The following is a 26,418-nucleotide window of genomic DNA, read 5'->3' as shown; positions in this document are numbered from 1 at the left end:
CCATTCGTACTTAAGATAAGTCTGAACTAATAGAAGTAAGTTATTTAAAGTTGATTTATGGCAAAATAGTAAGCAAACAAGGGGTCATGTGGCATAAGGAGATGGTGAAAATTTGGGATGCTGAGTGGCTGAAGCTTGGGATTTTTCCCATGGGTGTGTGAGACCTGTACCCCAAACCCCAGCCCATTCTCACGGCCCCGTTAAGATGGACAGGTCTCAGAAACTCAGCCCAAAACACCCAGCAGACTGTCTCACGTGCTGCTTCTTTTCTCTCTGGGCAGGTAGATCACCTTGAAGGAGGGCCTCACAGCCCAGACACAGGCTGAGAGGAAGGCTTGGGGGCCTACCACTCACCCAGCCCAGGAGGGCCCCACACTTGGACCTTGCCCCAGCTCCGGGACTTGGCTGAGGAAGACAAAGCTTCAGCGAGCCAGAGAGGAGACACCAAGAGGAGAAAGGACCGGTGCTCACCCAGGCGGCCAGCCTGGCCCCGGCTTCTCCGCCTCCCTGAGGAGAAGCCGCACCATGCTGGGTCCCCACCTCCCACCTCCACCCCACGGACTCAGCGACGACAGGCCTACCCCCTCCACCTTCCGGATCCCTGATGGCAGCTACAGGTGTCTGGCCTTGGAGGCTGAGGAGAGCAGTGGTGGCGAGGAGGGCCTGCAGGGAGAGGCGGGGCTCATGAACTTAGAGGAGGACAGGGTGGCCAGCAGGAATGGGGACAATTTGACCTGCAGAGCCACCCAAGGGGCACTAGACCTGCCCAATGCCCTGGGCATCCAGCCACCCAGCTGCTCCAGGGAAGCCCAAGGGTGTTCCCAGCATGACAACAGTGCCAGCAAGGACTGGGACACGGTGAAGGCTCAGCAGGTGGTGATAGCCACCCCCCGCCCCAGCGCGGGACCCAGGATTGCCCAGAAACCAGGTAAGCTCATGACCTTTTCTCCTAGGCTGCCAGAGCCCACCGGGGTCCCTCACAGTCCCATGGACACACCCCAATTAATAGCTGTGAGGAGATGGGGGACTGGGAGTTCTGTGCAGATCCAGCTGGGCCCCATTTATGCCCACTCTTTCCTCTGCCAAAGAGGGCACGTGAGAAGTCCACGAGAGAAAGCCCTGTGATCGCGCTTGGCCAACAGAAGTCCATCCCTCACTCTCGTCCCCCCCCTTAATCATCCATGGCAACAAATGGCCTTGGATTCCAGGCAATGACAGGGCAGGACCGCCTCACTGAACACATCGTGTGCCGGCTGCCCGAGGGTGCTGGGGACGCAGCACTGGGCAAAGCCCATGAGGCTGTTGCCCTCGTGCAGTTTTCGAGGTTGAGGCTGAAATCTCTGATCCGATTGGACCTCCTGATTTTACAGGTGGAAAAATGGGCCCGGAGTGAGGAAGACACTGACTGCTCTGGGTGGCCTATTGGTGGCTGAGCTGGGCCACATTCTCCCCACCCTAGTTTCCCATCTGTTAGAGAGGACAGAGGCATGGTCCGATCCATCCGTATCGCCTAGGCAAAGACCCAAAGACAGTGTATAGGGAAGAGCTCACAGTGCACTGCCTGGAAGGAAGGAAGGAAGGAAGGAAGGGAGTCAGGGAGGGAGGGGGGAATGAAGGAAAGGAAGGAGGGAGGAAAGGAGGAAGGGAGAGCATTCCCCCCCCCCAGCTCCCCTCACTCCTCCCCAACCCCCCCCCCGCCCCCACGCAGGCTAAGGAGACAGCAGAGCAGGGCAGGACAGGGAAACCCACACTGAATCACCTTCATTGCCTGGGTCCATGGAAACCCTGAAGTGGGCCCAGATGGAGAGGACGTGAGCCCAGCCATGCTTGCTGAGGCAGGAGCCACTGCCAGCAGATGCTGGGGGCACAGGGCATGTGGGGGACCCAGGCCTGGGAGGGTTAATGTGTCAGAAAACTGGAGGAACACGTCGTTTCTCTGCAGGCATGGCTGATCCCCTGGCTGACAGCCCATCGACCATCCCGCCCACTCTCTTTTCTGAAATAATTCCCGCCAGGCTCTGACCACCACACATGGCCAGCATCGCCCCCACCCATCTCCCCACTCCCCTATGCTTGGGTCACACAGGAGGCTGGGCAGGATCCAGCAGATGCCTTCGATGCATCAAGGGCAAGAAGAAGGAGGACCCAGGAGGGCCCTGCAGCCTTGAACTTGGAGATGGGCCCTCATACCAGAGTCAGCCCAAACTCAAGTCCCCAAGAGCCTTCGAGCCCCAGTACCTGCTCCCTTCCCCCTCATAGACCCTGGCCGAGTGTGGGGAGCCATGGGTGCTGGTTCTAGACCTGATACCAACTGGCCAAACCCCGGCAAATTGCATTCCTCTGGTGAGTTTCCCTTGGTTTCCTCATTCATGAAAACAAAATTAAATATGAGCCCCCTCTACCTCACAGAGCCATTGTGAGGTTGCAGTGATCTTAGATTGGGATAGTGTTTTGGAAATTTTAGAGTGATCACATGATGGACATTAATAATAATCAAAATGATCATCACCGACTCAACAGTACGAAAGCTATATTCGTTAAGTAAGCCCTTATGTGCCAAGCCTACTGTGCTTTACATGTATCATTTCACTGAACCTCAGAGCAATCTCCATGAGGGACATACTATGATTATGTCCATTACATGGGTAAGAAGACTGAGGCTCAAAGAACATAAGTGACTTGTCTAAGACTCCTGACTAGTAAACCTCTATGCTATGATTCAACCATGGGTTTTTGAGTACGGGACTTTGTTCTTAGCCACCACCATATCCTGGAGTTACAGGGGGAGAGTGTTGTCTGTGACCTCCTGGGGTGGAAGAGACCATGGATGAAGGGTGGAGAGGGGCCACCTTTCATGTTCCTATTGGCTCCTTACACAGAGCTTGGTCATTTTGTAGTATCCCATTCTCAACCCTCTCACTATACAGTCTTCTAAGGCAGCCTTCTAAAACAAAATCTCCCCATTTTACAGGAGACATGGCTGAGGCTCAGACACCTAAATCCCTTGCCCAAGTCACATAGTGTGGGAGCTGAGACTACGATCATGTCCTTCTTCCTCGCAGTCTGGTTCATTTCTTCCTTTAATGTCCAGCCAGATGGCCTCCAGTTCTGTCCTGAACATTTCTAGGGACGGAGGGGGCAGGAGTGACCTTAGCACGATGTGTCTCAGGGAAGTCTTCTTGGAGGCAGAGACTGGAAGGAAGCTAGTTCTTACGGGAGAGTAGAAATCCGGGTGGTCCTGGGTCAGAGCCCACTCTGGCCTTTCTGCTCCCTCGGGAAAGGGAGCGGCCAGAGTCCCTTCTCTCTGCGTGGAGATCCGGAGGGAAGAGGCCTGTGCGGCTGCCAGGTTATTAGCGGATTAGGGCTTCCTTTTAAAGCTTCCTCCCAGTACCGCCAAGGGATTATAAGCATCTTCAGGCAATTACACCCGTCCTTCCGCAATTATACCTGCCTCTCTTGAGTGCCCCCTGGCAGTTTGCAGGATGGGTCATGGCATCTTCTGCCTTGGGCACCTACCACCTGAGGTGGGTGGGTACTGGTGCCATTTCTCTAGAGCCTGAGTACTAGCTGAGCGGGGCAGAGCTGGGTCTTCGCAGGCTCAAGGGGCAAAGGGTTCAGCCAGATGAAGGGGGCAGCAGCCCGCAGCTTAAGTTTCCTGCCATCAGGAGAGAATATAGAGGGGCAGGAATGTGTTGGGCAGGGCTCACGGCTGGGCCTCCGCCAGCAGTCGCTGGTCCACAGCTCATCAAGAGTCCAGAGCTGCTGCCTTCACTGCAACATCTCAGCTGCTCATTACTGGGCAGGGCTGGTTGACATCATTCTGGAAATAATCTTGTGGCGACCCTGAAGCCCAGAGATGGCAAGCAGCCTGTCCCAGGTCATACAGTACGTTGGTGCCAAGCTAAAGCTAGAACCCAGGCCTTTTGCCATCTCCCCCACCTCCCCCCCACCCCGCCCCAGTTTGGTCGCCACACGCCATGCTAAATGCTTTGTTTAGGTTACTTCATTTTCATCCTCTAAACAAGTTGGATGAAGTTCATATTTTTCTTATCCCTGCTACACAGATGAGGAAACTAAGGCACAGTGAATTTAAGTGACTTGTCCCAGTCTCAGGCCTGTGGGTGGAGGAGCAGAGATTTGAACCCCAGGAGGTCTGGGCCCCTGCTTTCAACCACCTTCTGTGCTGCTTTGTCTCCATGGAAACGAGGCAGCAGGCTGTGTTCTTCCACCCACCTAGGGCTGGAAAAAGGTTGTTCAAGCTCTGGAGGATGGTGGAGGATTCTGCCAAGCCATGGTTCACCCTCACCCCCCCCCCCACACACACTGAATACACTTAGGGAAACCTGGGACCCACTGCTGATGCAGCCCTCCTGTATCTATGGCTTGGGGAGAGCCACCTTCCCTCTTTTCTAGGCCATTCACTATTGGGGACCCAGGGTATCTATCTAAGGGCTTGGTGGCCTTTCCAACTCTTGCCGGACACTGCTCTGAGCCTCTAAGGCGGGAATGAGGGTGTGGATCTGACTTGTCAGATACACCCTGCCCCTGGCCGTGTCTATACTGTTGGGGCAGAGGAGCCCCTGGCCATGATAAGAGCTGACCTTGATCATTGGGCCAAAGACAAGGCTCCTGCTCTTTAGGTCTGTGGGAGAGAGGACGGAGCAGAGACTGGGCAGGATACCATCCATGCCCCCTCTCACTTCCACATTCCACAGTAACCAGAAGAGAAGGGCAATGGTGTGGAAGCAAGGCGCACAGGCTCACATGTACCTCGCATATGCACACACGCTCACACCCCGGCCCAACAGGTGCATCTATGCAGTTCTTATGCCAATAGGCACACACATATAATTACACATCTGCACACACATGTACACATGTGCCTGCCCTCAGACACCTACATACCTATGCATGAGGCATACACTAGTACACACACACACACACACACACACACATCCCTCACTCAGGCATGCCTACCTTTCACATGTGGATACATGTGCACACAGAATACACAGATTTGTACACAGAACTACAGTCCCACCTGGAAATATCCAAGCACACATATTCCCTTTCTTACATACAGGTTAAAAGCATGTTCTTCTCTCCATTTTCTTTTGCTCACATACCTACACTTTAAAATCTCTCCTGAATGCACACATTCTCTCCTACAGGCATATCCACTCTTGCACACCCACTGTCACACACCTACGTACAGACTGAACCACTTTCTGTCCTCCTTCCTCTTCCCCATCCCTGTCTCTTTCATACCCACCCACACAGTAATTCTAGCTTCTCCCCTCTCCCTCTCTCTCTCTCTCTCTCACCCACACAGTTTGTTTCCTGGTTTCCCACAGGCTGGGCTATAGCCACTTTTCTAGCACATGTACTCATCAGGCAGGAAGTAGCTTACCCGGTGCCAATCCCCAGGACCCCCTCCATGTTTCCCACCTCCACTTGGGACAGCCCCAGCGCTAAAGCTGCCACGGGGCCAGAAGAATTCTCTGCAGACCCTGAGGCCCACCGGAGGGATGGGAGCGGCCAGGGAGGGTTTGCCCCTCTGTCACCTGACCTCTTGCATGTTGTCCCCACTGGGGAGAGGGGATGTCCCCCAAACCCAGGCCACCTGCAGCTCTGGGTTTCACAGGACCTCTGGTAGGGTGGGCTCCTGTCAGCACACTTCTAACTTCCTCTAGCAGAAATCTAAACACAGAACCTTGATATGAAAGACAAATGAAAGTGGAACCACCCTGGTTGGAGGGGTGGGGTACTTGGGACCTAGGGAAACTCTGGTGAAAACCCAGATCAACATTTTTCCAAGCGTAGTTTTGTTTCAAAATTGGTGGGAGTGTGAAGGGTGCTTGTTATCAGAACTGTTCCGAGCCCACGGCCTCCTCACCACTGGGAGGGTGTGCTAGAAGGTGGGCGTCTTGATTTGTAACAGCACCCCCTTGATTCTGATTCTGATGCACACTGACCACTGTCCTGGGGCTCTGCTGAGCTCAATCTGAGTGGTGTTTAGTTCAACGAAAAGATGGGGAACTGAAACCCAGGAGCCACACAGCCTCCCTACCCCCTACTGTTGCTGACCTACCGTTAAGCCCTGGAATGGCCCCAGGCCAGAGGAGAGGTGGCAACCTTCCTCTGTCCCCATTTGCCTGAGTCCTACCGAGGTAGACAGTTATTCTAGTCACCAGGGCTGAGAAGGGGGAGGGAAGATGGCCCTGAGGGGTACAGCATCTGGGTATGAAAGGAAAGGGTCTGGGGAGGTGGGGGTGGTTCAGTTATGGGGAAAGAATCACAAAGACCCATTTAAGAGAGGGGTGGTTGGTGGGATTGAGAAAAGATGGGGAGACAGGAAGAACTGGGTGAAATGAAAGCAGAGGATTTAGGGACCGACCTGGAGAAACAAAAAAGGAGGAGGCAACGGAGAGACTCAACGAGACATTCGAGTGTGGCACAAGGGAGGAAAGCGGGAGGAAAGGGGGACCGCCGGGATCCCCGGGCCGAGCCCGCGGGGTGGGGTTGAGGGAGTCGCCCCTCCGGGGGGGCTGGGCGGGGCGGCGGGCGGGGCGGCGCTAGGGCCCCGGGGAGCGAGAGGCAGGAGCGCGTCTCGCTCGCCCGCCCAGCCCTCCCGGCTCCCGGCTCCCGGCTCCGGGTCCCGGAGCAGCCCGCTAGGTGGTGGCGGCGGCGGCGGCGGCGGCAACGACGCGGAGGGGGCGCCCCGGGCGGAGCGGAGACGGCTGGGGTCTCGGGGGCGGGGCGCACTGACGAACGCGGCCAGGTGCGCGGTGGCGGCGGCGGCGCCGGTGAGCCCGGGGACAGCGCGCGGCGGCAGGAGGTTAGTGAGGGGCGCTGGCGGGGCAGGGGTGCCGGCGCCCGGCGAGCCTCGCCCCTTCCCACCTGTGCTGTTCCCCGCGCCGCGCAGGTGGAGGTGGCACATCTGGGTTCCAATGCCGGCGCGCAGGGTGACCTTGGCCGAGTCGCTGCTACACTGTGGACCTCAGTTTTCCCATCTGTACCGTGGCGGGGAGCCGGGGCAGGGGGAGTCTAAAAAATCGGGAATCTCTGGAGCAGCCCCGGAGCGGAAGGACGCCCCGACGCGGGGAAGCTACTTCTCGGGGCTGCGCGGGGGCTCCGGCCCTCGAGTCCCAACCCGCAAGCACCTCGGGGACCCGGACAGCCAGGGCTGACGGGTGGGCACCGGTCGGAGGGGTCTGCCGCCCCTAGCCGGCTCCGGGAAAGGCGGGCCGGGCTCGCGCCGGGTTGACCAACATGGGCGCCCGTGGGGTAGCAGAACGGCGTGTGCTGGCCTCGCGTCCCCCTTCCCGCGGGCGGGGCGGCGGCGGCGGGCTCCGGCGGCGAGGGTGAGGGCGAGGCTTGCAGGACGCGGGACCTTGCGACCGCGGGGACCACGGCCGAGCGCTCTGGGGAAATCGAGGCCCTTCCTGAGCGCCTAGGGGGGCAGAGAAGGAACTGTTTTAAGGGCTCTATCTCAGATTCGCACAACTCCTGGACCACTACTCCGAGGTGAGGGGCCATGGAGGTAAAGTGAGGGGAGGGTGGGGCTCCTACCGAGTCCCTACAATACGGAATCAGGGGCTCCAACGAGCCCCTGAGAAGGCTTCTCTGAGGGCTCTGGGGAAAGGTTCTCCCTTTCTCCCTCCCCCCACCTCCAGTTATGGGCTTACTCTGGATTGGGACAGGGACCCTCTGTATTTCCCATCTGGGTTGTCTACAAGGATCAAGAGTGAGCAGGGAAGAGCCAGACACCCCACTCCCACTTTATCCTGAGTGACAAGTGGCTCTGGAATAAACCAACTTGCTGTGTGATCTGGAGGCAAGCCCTGTCCTCTCTGGCTCCCCATGAGAGAATGAGTAGAGTGACCCCTGAGGGGACAACTGTCTTGGAGACAGTAGGGACCAGATGGGTGAAGGGGCAGTTCCAGGATGCCCCACCCCTGTCATGTTGCAAGGGTGGGATGAGATCAGATGCTGATCAGAGGGACTAGGGTATGCTGGGAGGGACTGGAAGTCATGGTGCCCACCAGCCTGTCACCACCCCCACGCCTGACCCTGTCCTGTGCTGGGGGACAGAGCCACAGACCAACCTCTGTATTACCTCAGGCAGTGGGATGGGGCTCCTCCAGGGAGTTGAAAATGCCATTTGGTGTGGGGTCCCCGGCCTCTGTCTCTATATGAAACCTTGGTTTGGCTCTTCTCCTCTCTGGTCTTCAGTTTCCCCATCTGTACAAGGGGAATGCACCAGAATCACTGTCGTTTGATATTCGGAGAACTTCTGAAAGACAAGTTTTTTGCTGCCATGCTGCCCCCAGCTCCCACTTTTTTCAGGGTGGCCCCCACTTTGCAGGTTGTGGACTAGCTCCCCCCACATCCCAAACTAGCACCCAAATTAAGCTGTGGTTGGAATCATCACTTATGGTTAAAATAAAACCTTTAACCCCTTCCCTCTCTTGTTGGCTGTTGCCCTTCCCCTAAGGTGAGAAAAAGGACAAAACTCTGTAGTATTCAGGTGCCCACTTCATAGAGAATCCTCAGCCTCTTCGGTCAGCATTTTATCTAAGCTCCCCATTCTAGAGTTGGGGAGACTGAGTCTGGGGATGGGATGAGATCGGCCCAGGGTAGTTCTGTGAGTAGAAGGCAGCAGAGCCGCTTTCCTTAGGACAGCAGCTCCTTGATTAGGGAGGGGGGGCAAGTGACACAGGAAGATCTATAGAGATGGGAGAAGCACAGGAGGAAACCTCTCTGAATGTTCTTTTCCCCCTGGTCGTGCCCTCTCGCCATGGTTGCCACATGTCACCCTGAGCCTAGAAGGTAGACGGGGCATGGGTCAGCACACTCCTTCCACCTGCCGGTGCTGACATCACATGGGCTCTACACACCTGCAGGTCTAGAGACGGGGCCTGGCCTGAGAGGCACCTTTTCCTTCAGGGCAGCTCCCAGCCTTCCAGACATGAGCTCATCAGAGCTGTTGATGCCAGGAAGGGCGGGACCGAGGGGGGAAGCAGGCAGGGCTGCCCAGCTTGGGTTGGGTGCCTCCATTGTGGAGGGTTTGTAGGCTCTGGCCCCCACTGTTGTGTGGAGGCAGGGACTAGATAGGCCAGCAGAGGGTCATGGGGGGGGGGCGGAGGGGTGGATGGCCAAGTGCCCTGGGCTGCAGATCAGGGAGCTGGGTATTAAGCCGATATCTGTGCTTGCTTGCTGTGTGACCTTGGATGAATCCCTTTCTTTTTATGGACTTCAGTGTCCCTGGCTAGCTACAGGATGAGGTGGGTCCTTAGGCACTAGGGTTACAGTGGTGAACAAGACAGATGGGTCCCTGTCCTCAAGGAGCTCACATTTTGATCAGAGAGATAGACCAGAAAATGGATGGCAAAGAAATAAGACATTTTCAGATAGATAAATTATACATATATACATTACATATGTATATAATTTATCTATCTGATAAAATATATATATATGTGTGTGTGTGTGTGTGTGTGTGTGTGTGTGTGTGTGTAAAAGCTGTGCTACTGAGATGGAGGACAGTTTGAAGGGGCTACTTTGTGTTGGTGGTGAGGGAAGGCCTCTCTCACTCCACTGGAGTGGAGACCTGACTATTATCTGGAGGAGTGGTCATGGCTGGCCTCATGGAGGAGACATGTCCAGGACCTGGATCTAGAAGAAGGGGAGGGATTTGGTTGGGAGGAAGGGCATTTCAAAGGACAATAAATGGTTTAAACCAGAAGCTGGTGTTGGGGTACGGGTGGGGGCGACCATTGGCTGCAGATTATGAAAATGCCTTCATCCCTCATGGCTTCAGGCTGCAGACCCAAAGGAGCCCCTGGCCTGTGATCTGGTCAGAGGGGTGGCTGGGCTCTGCTGAGTTAGTTAGGCCTGTGTATGTGTGAGCTCATAGTTCTTTGTGAACTGTCCCCGGACCCTGGGGCTCAGTCACTACCCAGTGTGGCCAGAGGAATCAATGTGGGGACAGCCTCCAGGCCCTGTAATTCCAGAGGCTTACAAAAGCCCTCTCTCTCCAGAATGAAATCTTTACCAACTGGCCACTGCCTGAAATTCCACCATCCTGGCTTCATCTTTTCCACTCGTTGAGGCAGTATAGTATAGAGCTGTAGCAACCCTCTCCTCCCCTGCCCAGCCTCCCAGGGCCACTGCAGGTGAAGCAAAATTCAGCCTACTCCTGTGTGACCAGTTTCCTGTATGGCTAACACGCAGATTCGGTGGCTGGACCCCTGGGTTCTCCTCCTGGCTAGCTGGGAGATCGGAAGCATATTCTATAACCTTTCTGGGCTTGCATTTCCTCATCTATAAATAGAAATAATAATAAACCCTATCTTTACTGTTGTCTTGAAATTAAATGATGATAAATGCTAAAAAAGATAACTATTACTTCTTAGATAGTATTGTCATGTTTTGATCTCTGTGAAAATAGCAAGCCTTTGAGGAGATGGACACTAGCTCAAGATTCATATCAGGATAAGTGGCTTTTTTTTTTTTAAGATTTTATTTATTTATTTGACAGACAGAGATCATAGGTAGGCAGAGAGAGAGAGTAAGGGAAGCAGGCTCCCTGCTGAGCAGAGAGCCTGATGCAGGGCTCCATCCTAGGACCCCCGGATCATGACCTGAGCCGAAGGCAGAGGCTTTAACCCACTGAGCCACCCACGCACCCCTGGGATAAGTGGCTTTTTGATGTTTAGCCAGAAACAGGTTTTGATGGCCGGAGGATGGGTACAGTGCAGTGGAAAAGGGCCTGGACTGCACTTCGGGAACAAATACTTGAACCTCTGGTCTTAGCTAACTGGTTGGTGGTCTTGGGCAAATCATTCGTTTCCTCTGGGGCTCAGGCTCCGGTTCTGAGCTGTGATGAAATGGGGTAGAAAAGATGTGAGGGGATCATGGGCGAGAAAGAGTTTGGCGGACATTAAGAACATGGAGCCAGCAGGAGAGGCTAGGAAGGGGCGGGCTGAATGAGCCCCACAGACAGGAGAGGAGGCTGACCGGAGACTCACACATCTAATCTTCTGGAATAAAATCTCTTGGAGACTAAGAGTGTTCGATAGATAAAAACCAAAGTTCTTGAAAAAAAAAGTTAATGTTTATGGTTACTTAACTGTGTGCCAAGGGCATCCTAAGGTCTTTACATGTCATCAACTTCATGAAGTAAGTGCGCTTATTATCAGTGTTTTACAGATGGGAAACTGAAACACAGAGAGGTTAAGTGAACTTCCCAAGGTCACACAGCTGGTGAGCGGCCAGATTCTAACCCAGGCAGTTTTGCTTCTGTGCAGAAGATAGCTTCTGTACAAACTCTTCTACTAGATGGTGTGCCAGAGGCTCAGAGAGGCCAGGTCACCTGCTTAAGAACACACAGCATTTCTTTTGATCCTCCTCATCTCTATCCCTCAGGTCCTGGAAAGAGGAACGTGAGGTCTGGGATTTGGGGTTCTGGGGTTGGCCCTTGAGGCAGCTCAGCCTCTTTTCTCCCCACCCCCCTTGTCCCCTGGGAGTAGGTCAGGGAGGATCAAGTGTACCCTGGGAGGGCTGTGGGCCCAGAGGCTCTGCCAGGGCCTGGCGAGTGGGTGTCATTAGTGTCATGATCCCAAGAGTTTGAGTTGAAGTGACCTCCTGTGGAGTCTGGCATGCCTCCCCTCACTATACGGATGGGGAAAACTGAGCTCAGAGGGTCCAGGGACCCACCCAAGGTCACACAGGTGGGAGGTGCTTTTCCTTGCCTGCCCTCCTGCCCTGATGTTTAGTACTTGTGGGCTCCCTGAAGCGATGGGACTTGGGGATCCTCCCCCTAGTTTCCAAGGTGGCTCTGGTCTCAGCCAGGACATGATTCCTGATACTGGGCCCTTTGGGAGGGTACATGGAGTTGGGGGGAGGGCGCTGATTAAAAAATAGACTGTCACGCGCATGGGGAGTCAGCATGCCATCACCCAGCGGGCGCCAGTTGGCTCCCCCAGGCCCAGCTGCCAGGCCCCACTCAGGGCTCCCGCTGGGGGCTCCGCCCACCCCACCCTGGCTCTGGGCCTGAGGCTGAATGCTCTCCCTCCCCTACCCCTGCCCAGCCTCCAGGCAGATGGCGCTCTCACTGAGCCTGGGTGGGCCTGAAGCTCAGCCATAGGCTTAAGCTGTGCGCCTGGGATTTCTTGTCAGCACCTGCTGGCTGTGTGGCCTTGACTGGGGCTCTTTCCCTCTCTGGGCCTCAGACACACCAGAGTGGTGCTAGCCGTGAAAGCTCGTGACAGCTTCCCAAGTCTTTGCCAGACTCCATCTCTCATTTCAACCCGGCAGACCATGCTAAAGACCCATCTCAGGGAGCGAGGTGCCCTGCGAAGCCCACTGAGCTGGAGACCAGCAGAGCAGAGGACTGGACCGAGGGAATCTTGCGAACCCCAGTCTTGTACAACTTCTTCAGGGTGAGCAGGGCCAGAAACCACGGAGGTCTTTGCAGTAGTGATGTGAGCCATGTTTTTATCCATCGTTTCCTTCGTTCGGTTGACAAAAGTTTACGAGCCCCAGCAATGCAGGGGCAGAGCAGAGGAAGGACAGCCAAGGCCCCTGCCCTTCAGGGCTGCTAACTGTCGTCAGTCGGGGCAGATGACGCTCAGAAAAATATGATGGAATTACAGATCTAATGAGAGTTTGGAGGAGAGGCAAAAGAATGTGACCTCTGAGGGCAGACAGCCCTCCCTGAGACCCAGAAAGAGACCTGAAGAGTGAGAAGTGTGGTCAGAAAGGGACAACCCAGGGGGTAAGGAAGAAAGCATTCTAGGCTTTCTAAGTAGCAGCTGATGCCAAGGTTCTGGGGTGAGGAGGTGCTTGGGCCCTCTGAGCGCTTGAAGGAGGGGCAGTATGGCAGGAAGATAGGCTCCTTTTGGGGGGAGGCTGCAACAGGGGGCTCACGGGCAGCGGGGCTGGTTATGCAGGGCCTAGAGCCTGGGAAGGGGTTTGAGGCCCATCCTGGGAAGGAGGAGTGACTGCCAGCGCTGGTGTGGGAGGCTGGTCCTGCCTTCTCTCTCTTTTCCCTTGGAGCTGCACCCTGAGAGAGCTGTCCCAGGGTCCTTCCACACTCCCCCAGCCTCCTTACCCAGTGTCCGGATCTTCTTTGCAGCCTAATGGCCATCAGACGCACCTGCCTTCCAGGAGGTTCTGGTGGTCTATCAGGCCTCAAATGCAGGCTGGTGAGGGCATGTTCTTAGCTACCCACTCGGCTGAGTGCCTCTGTTCAGGAGAATTCTTACTTCCCTTTATTCCTGTGAGAGCCTGTGGCCATAAGGAGGTTGGCGTGGCTGAATAAAGGCCTGCCCCTGGATCTCTGGCCACTGCCTGTCACTGCCTCCTGTCCCCTACCCCACTCCAAGCAGCCCCATTCAACTCCAGAGTCTGTCCCGGCAAATCCTAGGAGGAGTTGGAGGCCTGTGTTCTGAGCCTAGGTCCACTGTGTGCTCTTGGGTACCTCCCTTCTGCTCTCTGGGCCTCAGCCTCTCCATCTGTATTGTTTGTGTGCTTTTTAAGACTTTATTTATTTATTTGACAGAGAGAGAGAGAGAGAGAGATCACAAGTAGGCAGAGAGGCAGGTAGAGAGCCGGGGGAAGCAGGCTCCCCGCTGAGCAGAGAGCCAGATGCCAATGCCGTCTAGATCCCAGGACCCTGAGATCATGATCTGAGCCTGAGGCTCATGACCTAAGGAAGAGACTTAACCTACTGAGCCACCCAGGTGCCCTCTCCATCTGTATCGTAGGCAAATACTGTTTCCTGTGTTCAGTATATGGCCTATGGATACATGATCAGCATCACCTGGAACTTCTTAGAAAGAGACTCTCAGGCCTCACCCTCCGCCTCCTGAGTCCGAATCTGCGTTTTAACAACATCCCTGAGCAATTACATTGAGTGTACATTGGAGTTTGAGTGGCCCTGTTCTAGGTGGGTCACCTTTAAACTTAAACATTTTTTTAAAAATTGAAAGCTACAGAATCTTCCTGTCTCTCTGAAGTTTTACATATGAAACACATAAGAGGGGAACCACCCACTCTGTATTTATGCATCGCACGAACAGCGACGGGGAGGAGTGTGGTGGGGTGGTTGAGGCCTGGGCGTATTAGGAGGGGCATCAGAAGGGAGGAGGAAAAGATAACAGGAAGAGGGTGGGATGGTGTCCCATCTTCTCTGGCTTCTTCCTTTCCCCTGGAGAGCCCCTGACCAGTTGCCTGGAAGAGCCCTTTCAGTTCTGATGTGCAGGGTCCTTTGTCTTCACGGGCTTGGAAAGCTGGGCTTGGAGGGAGGGCGCTTGACAATCCACAGCCTGGCAAGACCTTGTTCCCTGCCTGTCTCCATCTTGGTGTCCTGTTCTCTTCCCTGTGGAATTCCTGAAAGGGTAGCCGGTGCTATTCTTAGCATGACAGGATAGTGAGGAGAGAACATGCTAGTGCATTATTTATGCCTCTGAGTCAACAGGATTACATTCAGAGCTCGAAGAACACCACCCTCCCCGGATGGCCGTCATTGTCACTTCCCATGAACCCGTCACCCATCCCTTCTTGGCCCTGACCATTCCTGCTCGGAGCCTCCAGCCCCCAAGCTGGGAAATGGGTCATGAAATAGAAGGGGAAGCAAGGACTAGGACAGAGTTGTTTTGGAGATATCATTTCATTTCTGTGTTCATTCAACACATGTTTATTGAGCACACATTATACTCGGTAGGTGTGGGTACACAGGTGAATGAAACAGAATCCCTGCCTTCCAGAAGCTTCTGCTTGAGCCTGTGAGTCCACGGTGCTGTGTCCTCCCAGGAGCACCCATGCTAGGCCTGATGCTAGGTGCTTGGCACATCTGAGATCTAGTCCGCACAACCACCCTGCAGGGTAGGGATGAGGGGAGCCCTTTACAAGGGGGAAAGCTGGGCGTAGCATTTATAGGACGCGCTCAAGGTAGTGATCTGCTCAGCTGGCATTTGAACTGGGGGTGCTGGGAACAGAAGGACCACTTGGGATCAAATGGTAGCATGTAAGGTACCATTGAGGGAATTGGGGGAGCCCCTGCACTGCCCAGTGAGAGGGACATTATGGCTAGAAGGAACCGACCTGTTTGCGGTTGTCCTGTTCTTGGCGAACCTGGAGTTACTGGAGAAGTCATGTGTGTCTGGAGGCTTCGCAAGCCCGTAGGGGAAGGACAGGTACACTGTGGGCCAAAAGTCAGAGCGATTGGGGATGGGGCGATAGGCCCTGGGGCCTCATGATGCTGAGCCGAGGGAGAGCTGCATTCTGGGAGATTCTGGCCAGGCCCCTTGGTCGCTCTCTGCCTCAGTCGTTTGGTCTAGAAAATAGTGTAACAATCCCTGCTCGGCTTCTGTCTCTGACAGATGCGAAGGGGCTGGTAAAACGAGAAAAGGGCGCACAGCCAAGGGATGGCATATTACGTAAATACATGTATTTTCTTAAGTGTATTTTTCGTTAACATTATGGGGTCTCCCTATGTATCAAACTCTGTTATAGCCATTTCCTTGTATGTTAATTCACTTATAAACACATTAATAAAAGCATGCATTCTAAAGCCCAGTGGGTCCCCAACTTGGCAGTGTTTCAGAACCCCTCAGGGGGACTGTTAAGGTGGACAATCTGTGGTCCAGGGCTGGGGTGGATCCCAGGAATGTGCCTTTGGGACATACTTCCTGAGGGATTTTTGAGCACCTGCAGGTTTCTGCTCTGGGCCAGAGAGGGAACGGCCTCTCTGCTCATCAGCTGCTCTGTATACCCGCACCCCCCAACCCCGCAACCTGAAGGCACAAAGCCAGGGACGGGGATGGTGACATGTGGTGATGCTGGTGGCAGCTGGTAACATTTACAGTGCCCTGCGAGGCATTTTACATGGCTTTTCTGTTTAATTGCAGCATGGGTAGAAAAGGGGACACTCTCCGCAAGGACAAAACCCACTGGCACATTTGAGTATCGGGGGTAGATTTTTACTTATCGCTGGAAAGTGGAGACCAGGACCAAAGGGCAGAGAGGCTGGAGAGGAGAATTTGAAGTCACGCTCGCCATGCACTTAACCTTCTCCAGTAGCGTGTGCCCTCCAGGCAGGGGCCATGTGGCAGCTCAGCTCCCCGCGGGTGGACTGGGCAAGCTGGCCGGAGAGGGCGGCATGGGCCCTCCACCTGCGGCAGGTGCATCTGGGCCAGTCGGCCACCCGGGGAGCCGTGTGTCTCGCCGGCACACGTGCAGGTGCTCAGTGCATACACACTCGCGTGTAGGTTCTGCCCCCTCTGAGGGGGTGCCGGCAGGCCTCCGTGTACTGCAGGCGTGAAGCAGGCAGCGCCTGTGCGTGTTGGCGAGAGCTCAGAGGCAGAGGTGCTGCTGCAGGCTAGGCTGTCGCCAGCACTGAGAAGCTACCGAGAATGCATGTTGCAGGGTGTGTGCGCACATGCGTGTGTGCCCGTGCGCGTGTGTGTGCGCGTGCGCGCGTGCGTGCACAAATGGCTGCCAAGCAGGGGGATCCCTCAGATCCTGATGAGCCATTAGAGAACTTGGTTTCTTTTCTTTTCTTTTTTCTTTTTTTAAAATTTTATTTATTTATTTGACACAGAGAGAGAGAGAGAAAGAGATCACAAGTAGGCAGAGAGGCAGGCAGAAAGAGAGCAGGGGAAGCAGGCTCCCCGCAGAGCAGAGAGCCCAATGCAGGGCTCGATCCCAGGACCTCGAGATCATGACCCTGGCTGAAGGCAGAAGCTTAACCCTCTGAGCCACCCAGGCACCCCGTCCCCACATCCGTCCGCACATCCACCTTACGGGTCCATCCTCAGACCTGCCAGGTACGAGCCTGCCTCAGGACCTTAACACCCCCTGTTCCCTCCGTCTGATCTCTCTCTTTTCCTATACACGCGCAGGCCTCACTCCCTCACCTGCTTACTTCTTCACGCAGGTGTGACTTTTCAGGGGCTTCAGCTACTGTATTTCTTTTTGCAGACCCTCCCCCTCGCCCATGCAGTCAGTATATGTCTTGTCCCTGCTTTATCTCTTTCTGTAACATTTGCCTTCTGACCTACTGGTGTCGTTAACTCATGTAGGTGTCATCTTGCTCCCCTACCAGAATGCAAGCAGGGACCTTTGTCTGTCACTCTTCATGGCTGTGGACAGTGCCATGCCCTTGGCTGGGGTACAGTAAATATCGGGGGAGGGAATGAGTCCATCACCACCTCTACTTCCTTTTTTCCTTTAAAGTGTCTAACTTTCATTACCGAAATACCTACTTTTCCCCAAGCAGGAATACGCCCTTCACAGGTTTGACGTGTTCGTTATACTCCTCTGTCACTACCCACGTGAAACCTACCTACCTAGTATGATTTCAGGTCTCGGGGTCCCACTTAGATCCTTTGGCTTCCGCTAGAGGCGTGGGACACCATACTCTAGGAATCATTGTTCCAGTCTGATCCTCTCTTTGGACACACGGACAAACTGAAGCCCAAAGATGGTCAGGAAATAGTCCAGTGTCTCACCCAAACTGTGACAGGACAGATCCTGGGGCCAAATCTCTTGGGCTCTAGTCTTCTGGGGTTTTTTTTGCAGTTTGAGGGACAAGGGGCAGGCAAGGGCTGGGTGGTCCAGCCTGTCCTCTGGCAGGAGACTCCTCCTGCTGGAGGCGAGCCAGACAGGCCTGGTCACTGGGGGATGGCATGAGCACATGGCAGGGTCAGCAGACTCCTGCATGCCCTGGGCCACGGTGCCCTCCAGGCTGTAGGGCAGTGCACTGGGAGGTGGGAGCCAGCCATGGCTGCGCCTTCCCTCCTGGGACTCTTGTAGCTGGGGCACTCCCAAAGGGCCTGGGCACTCACGTCTAGCAAGGGGCATACCTGGGATTCAAACCTGGTTCTCTCTGCTACAACATGTTGGCTCGAGATGGATGCTGGGGTGCCTTTGCCGAGAGGATGCTGGGGGAGGGAGGGATCTGAGAGTGTGGGGCAGTTGGGCTGTGCCTGACTGTGAGTAGAAGAGCAAGACCAGACCCAGAGAGGGCCGGAGAAGAGAGGAAGAGAGACAGACAGGGCCTGGGCCTTGCAGAGTTATGCAGAGGGGGCTTTGTGCAAACAGCTGAGTTCGGTCCCCCTCAGGCGAGTACAGAATTTCATACCACAGGAAGCATTTCTGCATCTCATTTACGCAGCAGCGACTCTGCAAAGCAGATATTATGATCTCTGTTTCACTGATGAGGGAGTCGAGACCCAGAGAGGTGAGGCGATCTCCGGAAGGCAGCCTGCGAGTGGTACAGGACGCCTGCTTGAACAGGGCATAGGAGGAGAACAGGCTGCGCCTCCGGCTGGACTTGGTCGAGGAAGGCTTTCTGGAAAGGGCAGGCAGGGAGAACGGATGTGGGAGTGAGAGGCGGGAGTGGAGACCGCATACTAACCAGCCAGATAACCTTGGCAAAGCCCAAAAACCTTTCTGAGCCTGTTTTCTCCTCTGTCAAATGGGTATAATGGTACCCCCAGGCCATAGCTTGCAAAGAGAAAATGAAACAACATAATAACCTAATGATATTACTTAAACTGAATGTCTGGAACTTAAGAAATTCCCAGCAAACAGCAGCTTGAGTGGTAAAAGTCAAGTGTGTCCCGCCCCGACAAGTTTGCCCTCTGCAGTCACCTGCCCTGACCAAGGGATTCCCAGAACCTTCTTGGGCAGATGTGAGCAAGCTTGAGACCTCAGAGATTTGGCATGGACTAGGGAGCCTCCAGGAGCCCGGGGCCCGGCAGCCTCCAGGGGACAGGCACCGGGTCCACTGTGGCCTGGGGCTCCTCCAGGCGCTTAGGCTCCCTGCGCTCTTTACCCTGCTGCCAGGACTCCTCTAAGCCCGGGCCAGGCCATCATTATCATTCCTCCTGCGTTCTTTCTCCGGGGCTATTTATTTTTCTGTGAGGAAGGAATGTGGGGAATTTACCACAGGGTGCTGGCCTTCACTTTCGCTGCAGCAGCCTCTTCTGTAAGAGGGAAGCGGCCCAGACAGATGGCTGAGGAGGCCGAGGTAGACGCAGAGCCAGGGTCAGGCTGAATCTGCGGCCTGGACGGTGGGCAGTTGTGTAACCCACCTGGAGGCCGCTGGGGTGCCTGGGGTGCCGCTGGTCCCCTGGGGGAATGTGCCATGTAATGTACACAGCTTCGGTGGAACTCCCCCTGGAATACCCCATTCACTTTCAGACTCCGGGCAAGCCCAACGTTGGGCTGTGTTCCTCTCAAAGGTGCCTTTCCTCTCCAGCTGGTCTTGATTTGGGGTAGGGGGGTGGAGGGGAGTGGGGTGGGGATTGCCTTGAGCCTTCCAGCTTCTGCTGGGCTGGCACTATTGCTTGGAAAGCCTCCACAGCGCCATCTTTCAAGACCTAGAATGAAAATATATATATATATATATATATATATATATATATATATATATATATATATGCCTCCTCCTCCAGGAAGCCTTCTGGGATTCCTTCTTCCTAATTAATTCTCTCAGTGCTTAATGGAATATTCTGCCTCTTAGGTCAAACCCTGTGATTTGAGGTTTCGTCTCCCTCTTCTCCCATAGACATTTTGCTCCCTCCCTCCTTCCTTCTTCCCACTTCTTCCAGGAAGTACCCTCTAGAGCTCTGATCTAGAATCTAGGTGAATCTGAGATCTAGAGGTTTCTAGAAATTGGCTCTCATTGGTGGGGCAAACTGTGAAGGTGGATTTGGATTTGGGGAGGGCTCATCCTTCAGTCATTAATTTCCTCCACACACTGAATGAGTGCCAGCCTCTGCTGAGTGTGGGGGCATTGAGAAAGGATGAAGACCTACTCTGGCCCCAGGATGCTACAGGCCAAGAGAAAGGGCTGCATCTTTGTGGAGGGCCCAGTGTGCCAGGCCCTGGGCTGGGTGCTGGAGACCCAGAGATGGACTAGGCCCACCACACCCCTGGCAGAGGCAGTTTGGGGGAAGTCATCTCTCCCCATACTGGCTCATTGCCTTTTGTCTCCTGGATGAAACATTGTCTGGAAGGGCAGGGTGTGGCAGTTCTTTCCGTATTCTGGAGGCTCCCAGGGCTGGGGTGATGGAGGCTGGTGCAACAGGAGAGGACTTGGCTGGGCAGGCCTGGCTTACGTGGGCTCGAGTAGGAACTGGGGGCCTGAGTCTGAGCTTGGATCTCTGTGAACCAGTCCTTTCCAGTTTGCTGTGCACCTGGGGCTAAGCCTGCCTCTCCTAGGTCACCATGTTCAAGTCCCTGAAAATGGAATTGTAGATTGGTGTTTAGGCCAGTAGAGCAGATAGGAGAGACCCTACATCAGAGGTCCAGCAATGAGCAATGCTTGTGGCCTAAAGGGATTGCTGCCAGCTAAGGCCCACACCCACCTGACAACCTTCTTCTTAGTTTCCCCCCAACCCACCCATTCTTCCTGCCTGATCCCAACCCACTTCCAGCTAGAGATGCCAGGAGTTAGGCTAGGCCTGCTTCCCCTCAGGCCTTGGCTCCTAAACTTTCTCAGCCTGCTCTGAGGCCCTGGTGCCGACTTGAGCCGACAGGTGGAGCACTGATCTCAGGAGTCTGGATGGATCCATGAGGGCTTCCTGGAAGAAGCAGCAGCTGGGCTGAGCCTGGATGGGGGATGGGGAAAATGAGCTCTTCAGAATGAGGGGGCCCAGGCTTGGTTGGCACCAGACTCCCAGCTCCAACTCTGCTCTGCCTGTCCCTTGCTGGCTGGGGGACCCAGGATGAGCTCTCTAATTCTGTGGGTCTCTTTTTCCGCAACACAGGTCGGGAAGCCTCCCCTATGAGTTGGTGTGAGGTTTCATTGAGAAAGTACAGGCTCACCCCTTTGCTTAGCAGCAGCTGGTGCTCCTCACATGATGGCTATTGTTGTCTTGATTGACTTTATTGTTATTCTGCGAGCACATGTGGAAGGTGTGGGGGACAGGGGAGAATACAGAAGGGAAGACTTTGGGACCCCTGATCAGGTGCAGACCACAGAGGGGAGGCAGGAACTGCCAGGGGGCGCATGGGAGCCCTTGGGTTCTCTGTGGCCGCTGGGAGGGCACAGAGAGCAGGTTAGTAAGCCCTCAGGCAGGCTCTGGTGGCAGGGGCCCTGAATGCCATGATGAGGACTTGCTGTTTGATCCTCCACATCCTGGGGAGGCAGGAGAGAGAAATGAGCGAAGCCAGGCAGAGGAAGATGAATCTGGCATCACGGGGCGGGTAGATTGGCGGAGGAGAGACTGGGGGGGCGGAGAGGCCATTTAAAAAGCTGTTGCAAAATCAGTTTTCCTGATAAAGAGCTGGGCTGAGTCATCTGTGGAGGAGAGAAGTCACATCCAGCTCCCGCACTGCCTTCAAAGTGGGATTTTCCTCTCTGTCAGCGGGGCAATTGGCTGCCTTTCCCGGAGGCTTTGAGAACCGAGGCCGGCTCAGCATCCAGGGGGAAGCTGGGCTGCAGGGAGGACCCAGCTGGAGTGAGTAAGAGGAGCACACGGAAGTGCCTTTGTGGTTTGGGGTGTGTGACTTAGGGCCTCTGGCCTCCCTCTCTGGTCTCAGCTCCCCTCTGGGCATCAAGAAAAGAGGTATGGATGACTTCCACCAGCCTGTTAGTGGCAAGGCTGGAGCTAGGTCTGGGGCTCCCTGTTTCTATTCTTATGCATCTCCCATGTCCTGGCAGTCCTCCTCACCTTAGTATGAATTACTCTCCTCCTGAGAGGACGGCTGGCAGCCTGCTGAGATTCAGTCAGGTTGCACTCCCTGGGACTTTGGCATGGTTGGAGCACTCCCTAGGGAACAGAGGCTGTGTCATTTCCTCCTGCGGCCAGGGGAGAAGATGGGGTAGGGGCTGGCAAGGCGGCCAGGCCATTACTCAGGCCCAGTTCATCTTCCTGCCCCTAGCTGAGCCAGAGGTTGTGTAGCGGCCAGCCATTGGTTCCTTCCTGACCCCGGCAGGGGGGCGGTTTACCCAGCCTGCTCACCTGTCCCATTGCCAAGACTCCCAGGCGACCACAATGGGCTGCCTCCAGCCAGTCTCTATTCCCTCCTCTGGCTCCCTGTCCCACTCCACCCTCTTTGGGGCCTGGGTACTCCCATTGACCGTAGCCGTGTGAAGAAGCATTTCCTTGAATTCTCTCCCTGTCCTGACCTTCTGCTCTGGCCTCCCTTCCCCTGCCCCACCTCCTTCCTTCAGATCCTCTGTCCAGACAGGCCTGATGGTCAGCAGACCAGGCAACTGCCTACAGGGGTGATCAGGCTCGGAGAAAGGGCTTATCTCTGCCTAAGCACAACTGGAACTCAGGTCTCCTGACTCCCGATACTATGTTCTCTCTACTCTACTGGTCTCTCATTTCCTAGCAGTCATTTCTACCTTAGTAAGAATGAGTTCTATCAGCTCTTCTCCTACGAGAAAAAAGGGAGAGAGCATGGCTTGTTCTAGGCAGCTGAGAGGGGAGAGGGCACTGCTGGGGACACGGACCGTGAGGCGGAGAAACAGGCCGTCCTGCAGAGCCTTGTCCAAGCGCTCTGGAGCCTCTCTTGGTGTCCTTCCGTCCAAAGTCTGGGTCTAGAAGGCAGAACGGTTAAGGAATGAGACTCAGCAACCAGACTTAGAATTTTGAAAGTCAGCTCAGCTACTTGCAAGTTGTATGGACTTGGATAGGTCTTTCTGAGCTGCAGGTTCATCTGCCAACTTGGGAGAATGAGAGGGCTGGCCTTTCAGAGTTTGGGGCAAGAATTGAGAAGGAGGATGGGTGTAAAGTATGCAGCACGGCCCCTGGGCAGTGGCAGGGGCTGCATGATTGCCATTGTGGTCCTCATTCTGACAGCTGTCCTTGGGGCTTCTTGTCTCCCCTACACTTAGGGAGTTACCCTTGTGGGACCCAGGTGTCCTTACCCTGGGCAGCTCTTCCTTGTGTCTGCCCTCACCCCTTCCTCTCCCGAAGGCCTGTCTTCAGAACTCCTGATCCACTGTCCAGAATGGGTCTTTCAAGGGCCAGCACCCTGTCTTGAGAAGAGGGGGGCATGTGGATGACACAGGCACAGGCCGCAGCTGTGCAAATGGGGGGCTCAGTCGAAATACCTGTCCCCCCATGGTCCTTGGCCGCCTCCTGCTTCTCCGGCTTCGGGGAGCCCCATCTAGTTCCTGGCTGGCTGGGGCATGGCCAGGGACACCAGTTCCTGCTCTGGGGGACTTAGGGACCCCCCTCTCCTGGTGCCCTGAAGTGCGGGACTCTGGGGTGCCTGTGGCTAGCCCAGCCACGCTTCTCTCAGCTTTGTTTGTGCAGGGTGGCAGAAATCGGCTGGATCGCTGGCAGGGTCTTGCCCAAGCCTCCTGCCAGATTCCTTTTCCGTGGAGTCACCGCAGGCTGGGGGTGGGGGCCCGGGAGCTCTTTTGGAGGCAGGGCTCTCTCACCCCTTGGCCTTTTCTGCTGCCCTCCTCTTGTCCCAGAACAGCAGCAGGGGGACTGGGCGGAGTTCCAAGCCCAGCTGGGGGTCAGCAGTCAGGGTCCTGGCCCGAGGCCTACTCTGCCACCCTTTCCCTCTCTCAGCCTCCCAGGCCTGCTTAGCCCCCAAGGGCCCTTCATGCTCTGACATTTTGAGCATTTTCGAAACCCATGGCCTTTCGAACAAGTCTGGGGACAGGATGGAAGCAGAGAAGCAAGGAGAAAAACAGGCAAGTGTGGGGATTTGGGGAGGTCTGGATTATTCAAACCCTGAAGCACTTTCTATGAGCCTCAGGCTGTGGGAACGAGTTAGCCAGAAGGCTTGGTGCTCTCCGGAGTCACAAAGAGCCGAGGTGAGCCAGCTCTGCTACTTTCTAGCTCTGTGACCTCAGGCAACTCACTTTACCTCTCCAAGCCTTGGTTTTCTCATTACTACAAAGTGGATAATAATAGTTAATGCTTCATAGCATTGTTGTGTGAATTAAATAAGATAATATGTATAATCAATGTTAGTAGTTGTGTCATAGGAAACACTAGTGGGATGACGCGGATGTGTATCCTGACCATGCCCCATGGGGAGGGGAATTGTGTCTGTGAATCTCTACAGGGCTCTCAGGTTGGAAAGAAAAAGCTTTTCATCTATGTGGCAGTAGAGGTTGGGAGTTCACATAAAGAGTGACTTTATAGCAAAGGTATACGCATTAGTAGAAGGCAGCTCTTTAGGGTAGTGAGCTCCCCGTCAGTGGAGTGTGTAAACAGAGGCTTGTAACTCAGGGGTGTGGTCTTAGGGACACAGGAATTATGAGGGTAGTTGGACCCAGTGGTGGCCATTCCCAAGACCCTGAGGCTCCGTAGTTTGGGGCAGTAATCCCTGCCTCTCCATAATGCTGAAATCCCCTGCAGGTGTGACCTTAAGAGAGTCACATCCCTTCTCAGGATCCTGATCTTAGGGATGAACCTCCTTTGCCAGAAAAATTTCTCACCCCTTCCAGGGAGTAGAGTATGGTCACCACAGAGCAGCTTCTCTGGGGGTAGCATGCACCCTCTGCCCTGTCCCCCAGGGCTTGATGACAATGAGTACTGCTGGCATTCATGAACTCATTGCAGCCTTGCAACCCTAACGTCAGAGCTTTTATCACTGCTCCTCAGTTAAGGAAACTGGCTCTGAGAGGTGTGGGGACTTGCCAAGGTCGCACAAGTAGCAAACGGCGGAGCCCGGATTCGGGCCAGGAGTCCTGGTTTCTCGGCAGAGCAGAGGAGGTGAACACTGCTTGAACCCAGCAACCGTTCAGGGCCCTCCTGTGTGGCCTGTGTGCCCCCACTCAAGACCCCACCCCCGGGGCGGCAGCCTGGCCAAACCCGCAAATCCTTCATCTTTTAGAGATGGGGTAACCCAGGCAGGAGAGGAGTCCTACCAGGAGGGAGCAGGTGTCGGGGTGCACAGGGTAGGCTTTTCTGGACAGGTGGGCACAGGTATGTGTGGGTGGGGAGCCAGATCCTGATGGGAGGAGGGGAGAAGGAGATAGGGACCAGAGAGCCTCTCTTCTGTGTGGGCCTCCCTGTGACCCTAGTGTGACGCTCTGGGCCTCAGTTTTCTCATCTATGTAATGGGGGTAGTGGTCAAATAGCTCCTCTGTAAGGGCCCTTCCAGCTCTGGGAGCCCATGAATTCTGAGCCTCGCTGGCAGGATGCCTAGAAAGACTGTCCCTGGAGACCCATTCAGCATGTCACGGCCAGTGCTAATGAGGGCATGGTAGGAGGGAGGGCAGGGTCAGATTCCTCAAGAACTAATTAGCTTCCCACAGTAAGGAGGGGTAGGGGGAGGATGTCAGAGGGAGGAATTTTCCCAGCCACTGACGGAGCTGTTGACCATGGCCACAGGCTATCTCGTCCATCTGCCTACTGGTCCTTTTGTTCATTCATTGTTCCATAAGCATAAATTGAGCACCAACGGTGTGCCAGCTGGGCACTGGGGATATAAAGAGAAGTGGTTGCCTGCAGTGAACTTACGGATTAACAGGGGTCTGACCCCAGCCTGAGAGCCTGATCACCAGCCTCAGGCCCCAGACTCCACAGCCCTAGACTGAGCCCGTCCCCAACCACTGACTCTGCCTGCTGTATATCCCAAAGGGACCTATTGGGACAAATGGGCAACTCGAGCATGGGTTGTGAACCCAGAAAGAACTGGTTTTGAGCCCAGCCTTGCCGCTCTTTGCCATGTGACCATGGGTAAGTTACTTACAAAGCATCGGGACCTCATTTTCTGCTTCTGTAAAACAAGGACAGGTAACGTTTGTCTCCCAGTGTTCTTGTGTGGACAAAATCAAGTAATGCACTGTTCCAGTATAGTTGCTGCCGAAATTAGCCAAATACCCTACTCTCATGATATTAAAATATGAGAATTTAAAAACAACTATTTAAATAAAAGAAGAAACTCTGTAAGAAGGAACTGGTCACAGTTGTTACTGATTTGTGGTGGGGGTGCTCAGGGGTGGAGGGACATTTTTTACTGAAGACTTTTTTAAATCTTTGAATTTTTAGACCATGTGAATGCATTCTTTACACTAAAAAGGGAATGTATTACTGTTAGTGTTTGCAAATGATTATACTATGAGTTTGAAAGTGAAAAGGACCCTAAGACAGGCACATAGAAAATGTTCTGGGGGTTCATTCATGCATATGGTAATGCCTACTAAGGGCCCCCTTTATGCCAGGCAGTATTCTAAGGGCAGGGGACCAAACGATGACCAGGTCAAACAAGGTCATTGCCCTATTAGAGCTTATATTCTAGGTAAGGTGTCTGATGATAAACAAGGAAACGGTGATTCCAAATGATGGTGAATGCCTTGAAGAAAATAAAGAGATGGGATAGGAGGGGAGAGGACCGATTATAGAGCAAGAATCCTCCAGAGAGGGAACATTCAAGCAAATCCTGTGTGGCAAGAAGAAACCAACATAGAATGCCACCTGG

The 26,418-nt window shown here is 54.6% G+C and overlaps 1 protein-coding gene across 5 annotated transcripts in view; it reads left to right on the top strand.

The window, feature by feature from the left end:
- The first annotated feature begins 281 nt into the window (after positions 1-281).
- Positions 282-26,418, top strand: part of SYNPO (synaptopodin) — a 37,008-nt gene continuing 10,871 nt past the window's right edge. The window contains exon 1 of one of the 5 annotated variants that reach the window (XM_044231325.1): positions 282-928. In XM_044231325.1, the coding sequence (XP_044087260.1) occupies positions 526-928 (403 nt within the window). In that variant the 5' untranslated portion in view covers positions 282-525. Of the gene's footprint in view, positions 929-21,313; positions 21,484-21,564; positions 21,588-25,657; positions 25,677-26,418 lie in introns of those variants that run through there. The other 4 variants (XM_044231341.1, XM_044231348.1, XM_044231356.1 and 1 more) reach the window with 4 other exon arrangements.

The sequence above is a fragment of the Neovison vison genome, chromosome 1, assembly GCF_020171115.1.
Source record: "Neovison vison isolate M4711 chromosome 1, ASM_NN_V1, whole genome shotgun sequence".
Classification (NCBI taxonomy): domain Eukaryota; kingdom Metazoa; phylum Chordata; class Mammalia; order Carnivora; family Mustelidae; genus Neogale; species Neogale vison.
Note: the sequence above shows the minus strand (reverse complement) of the source record. Positions and strands in the feature narration are given on the sequence as shown.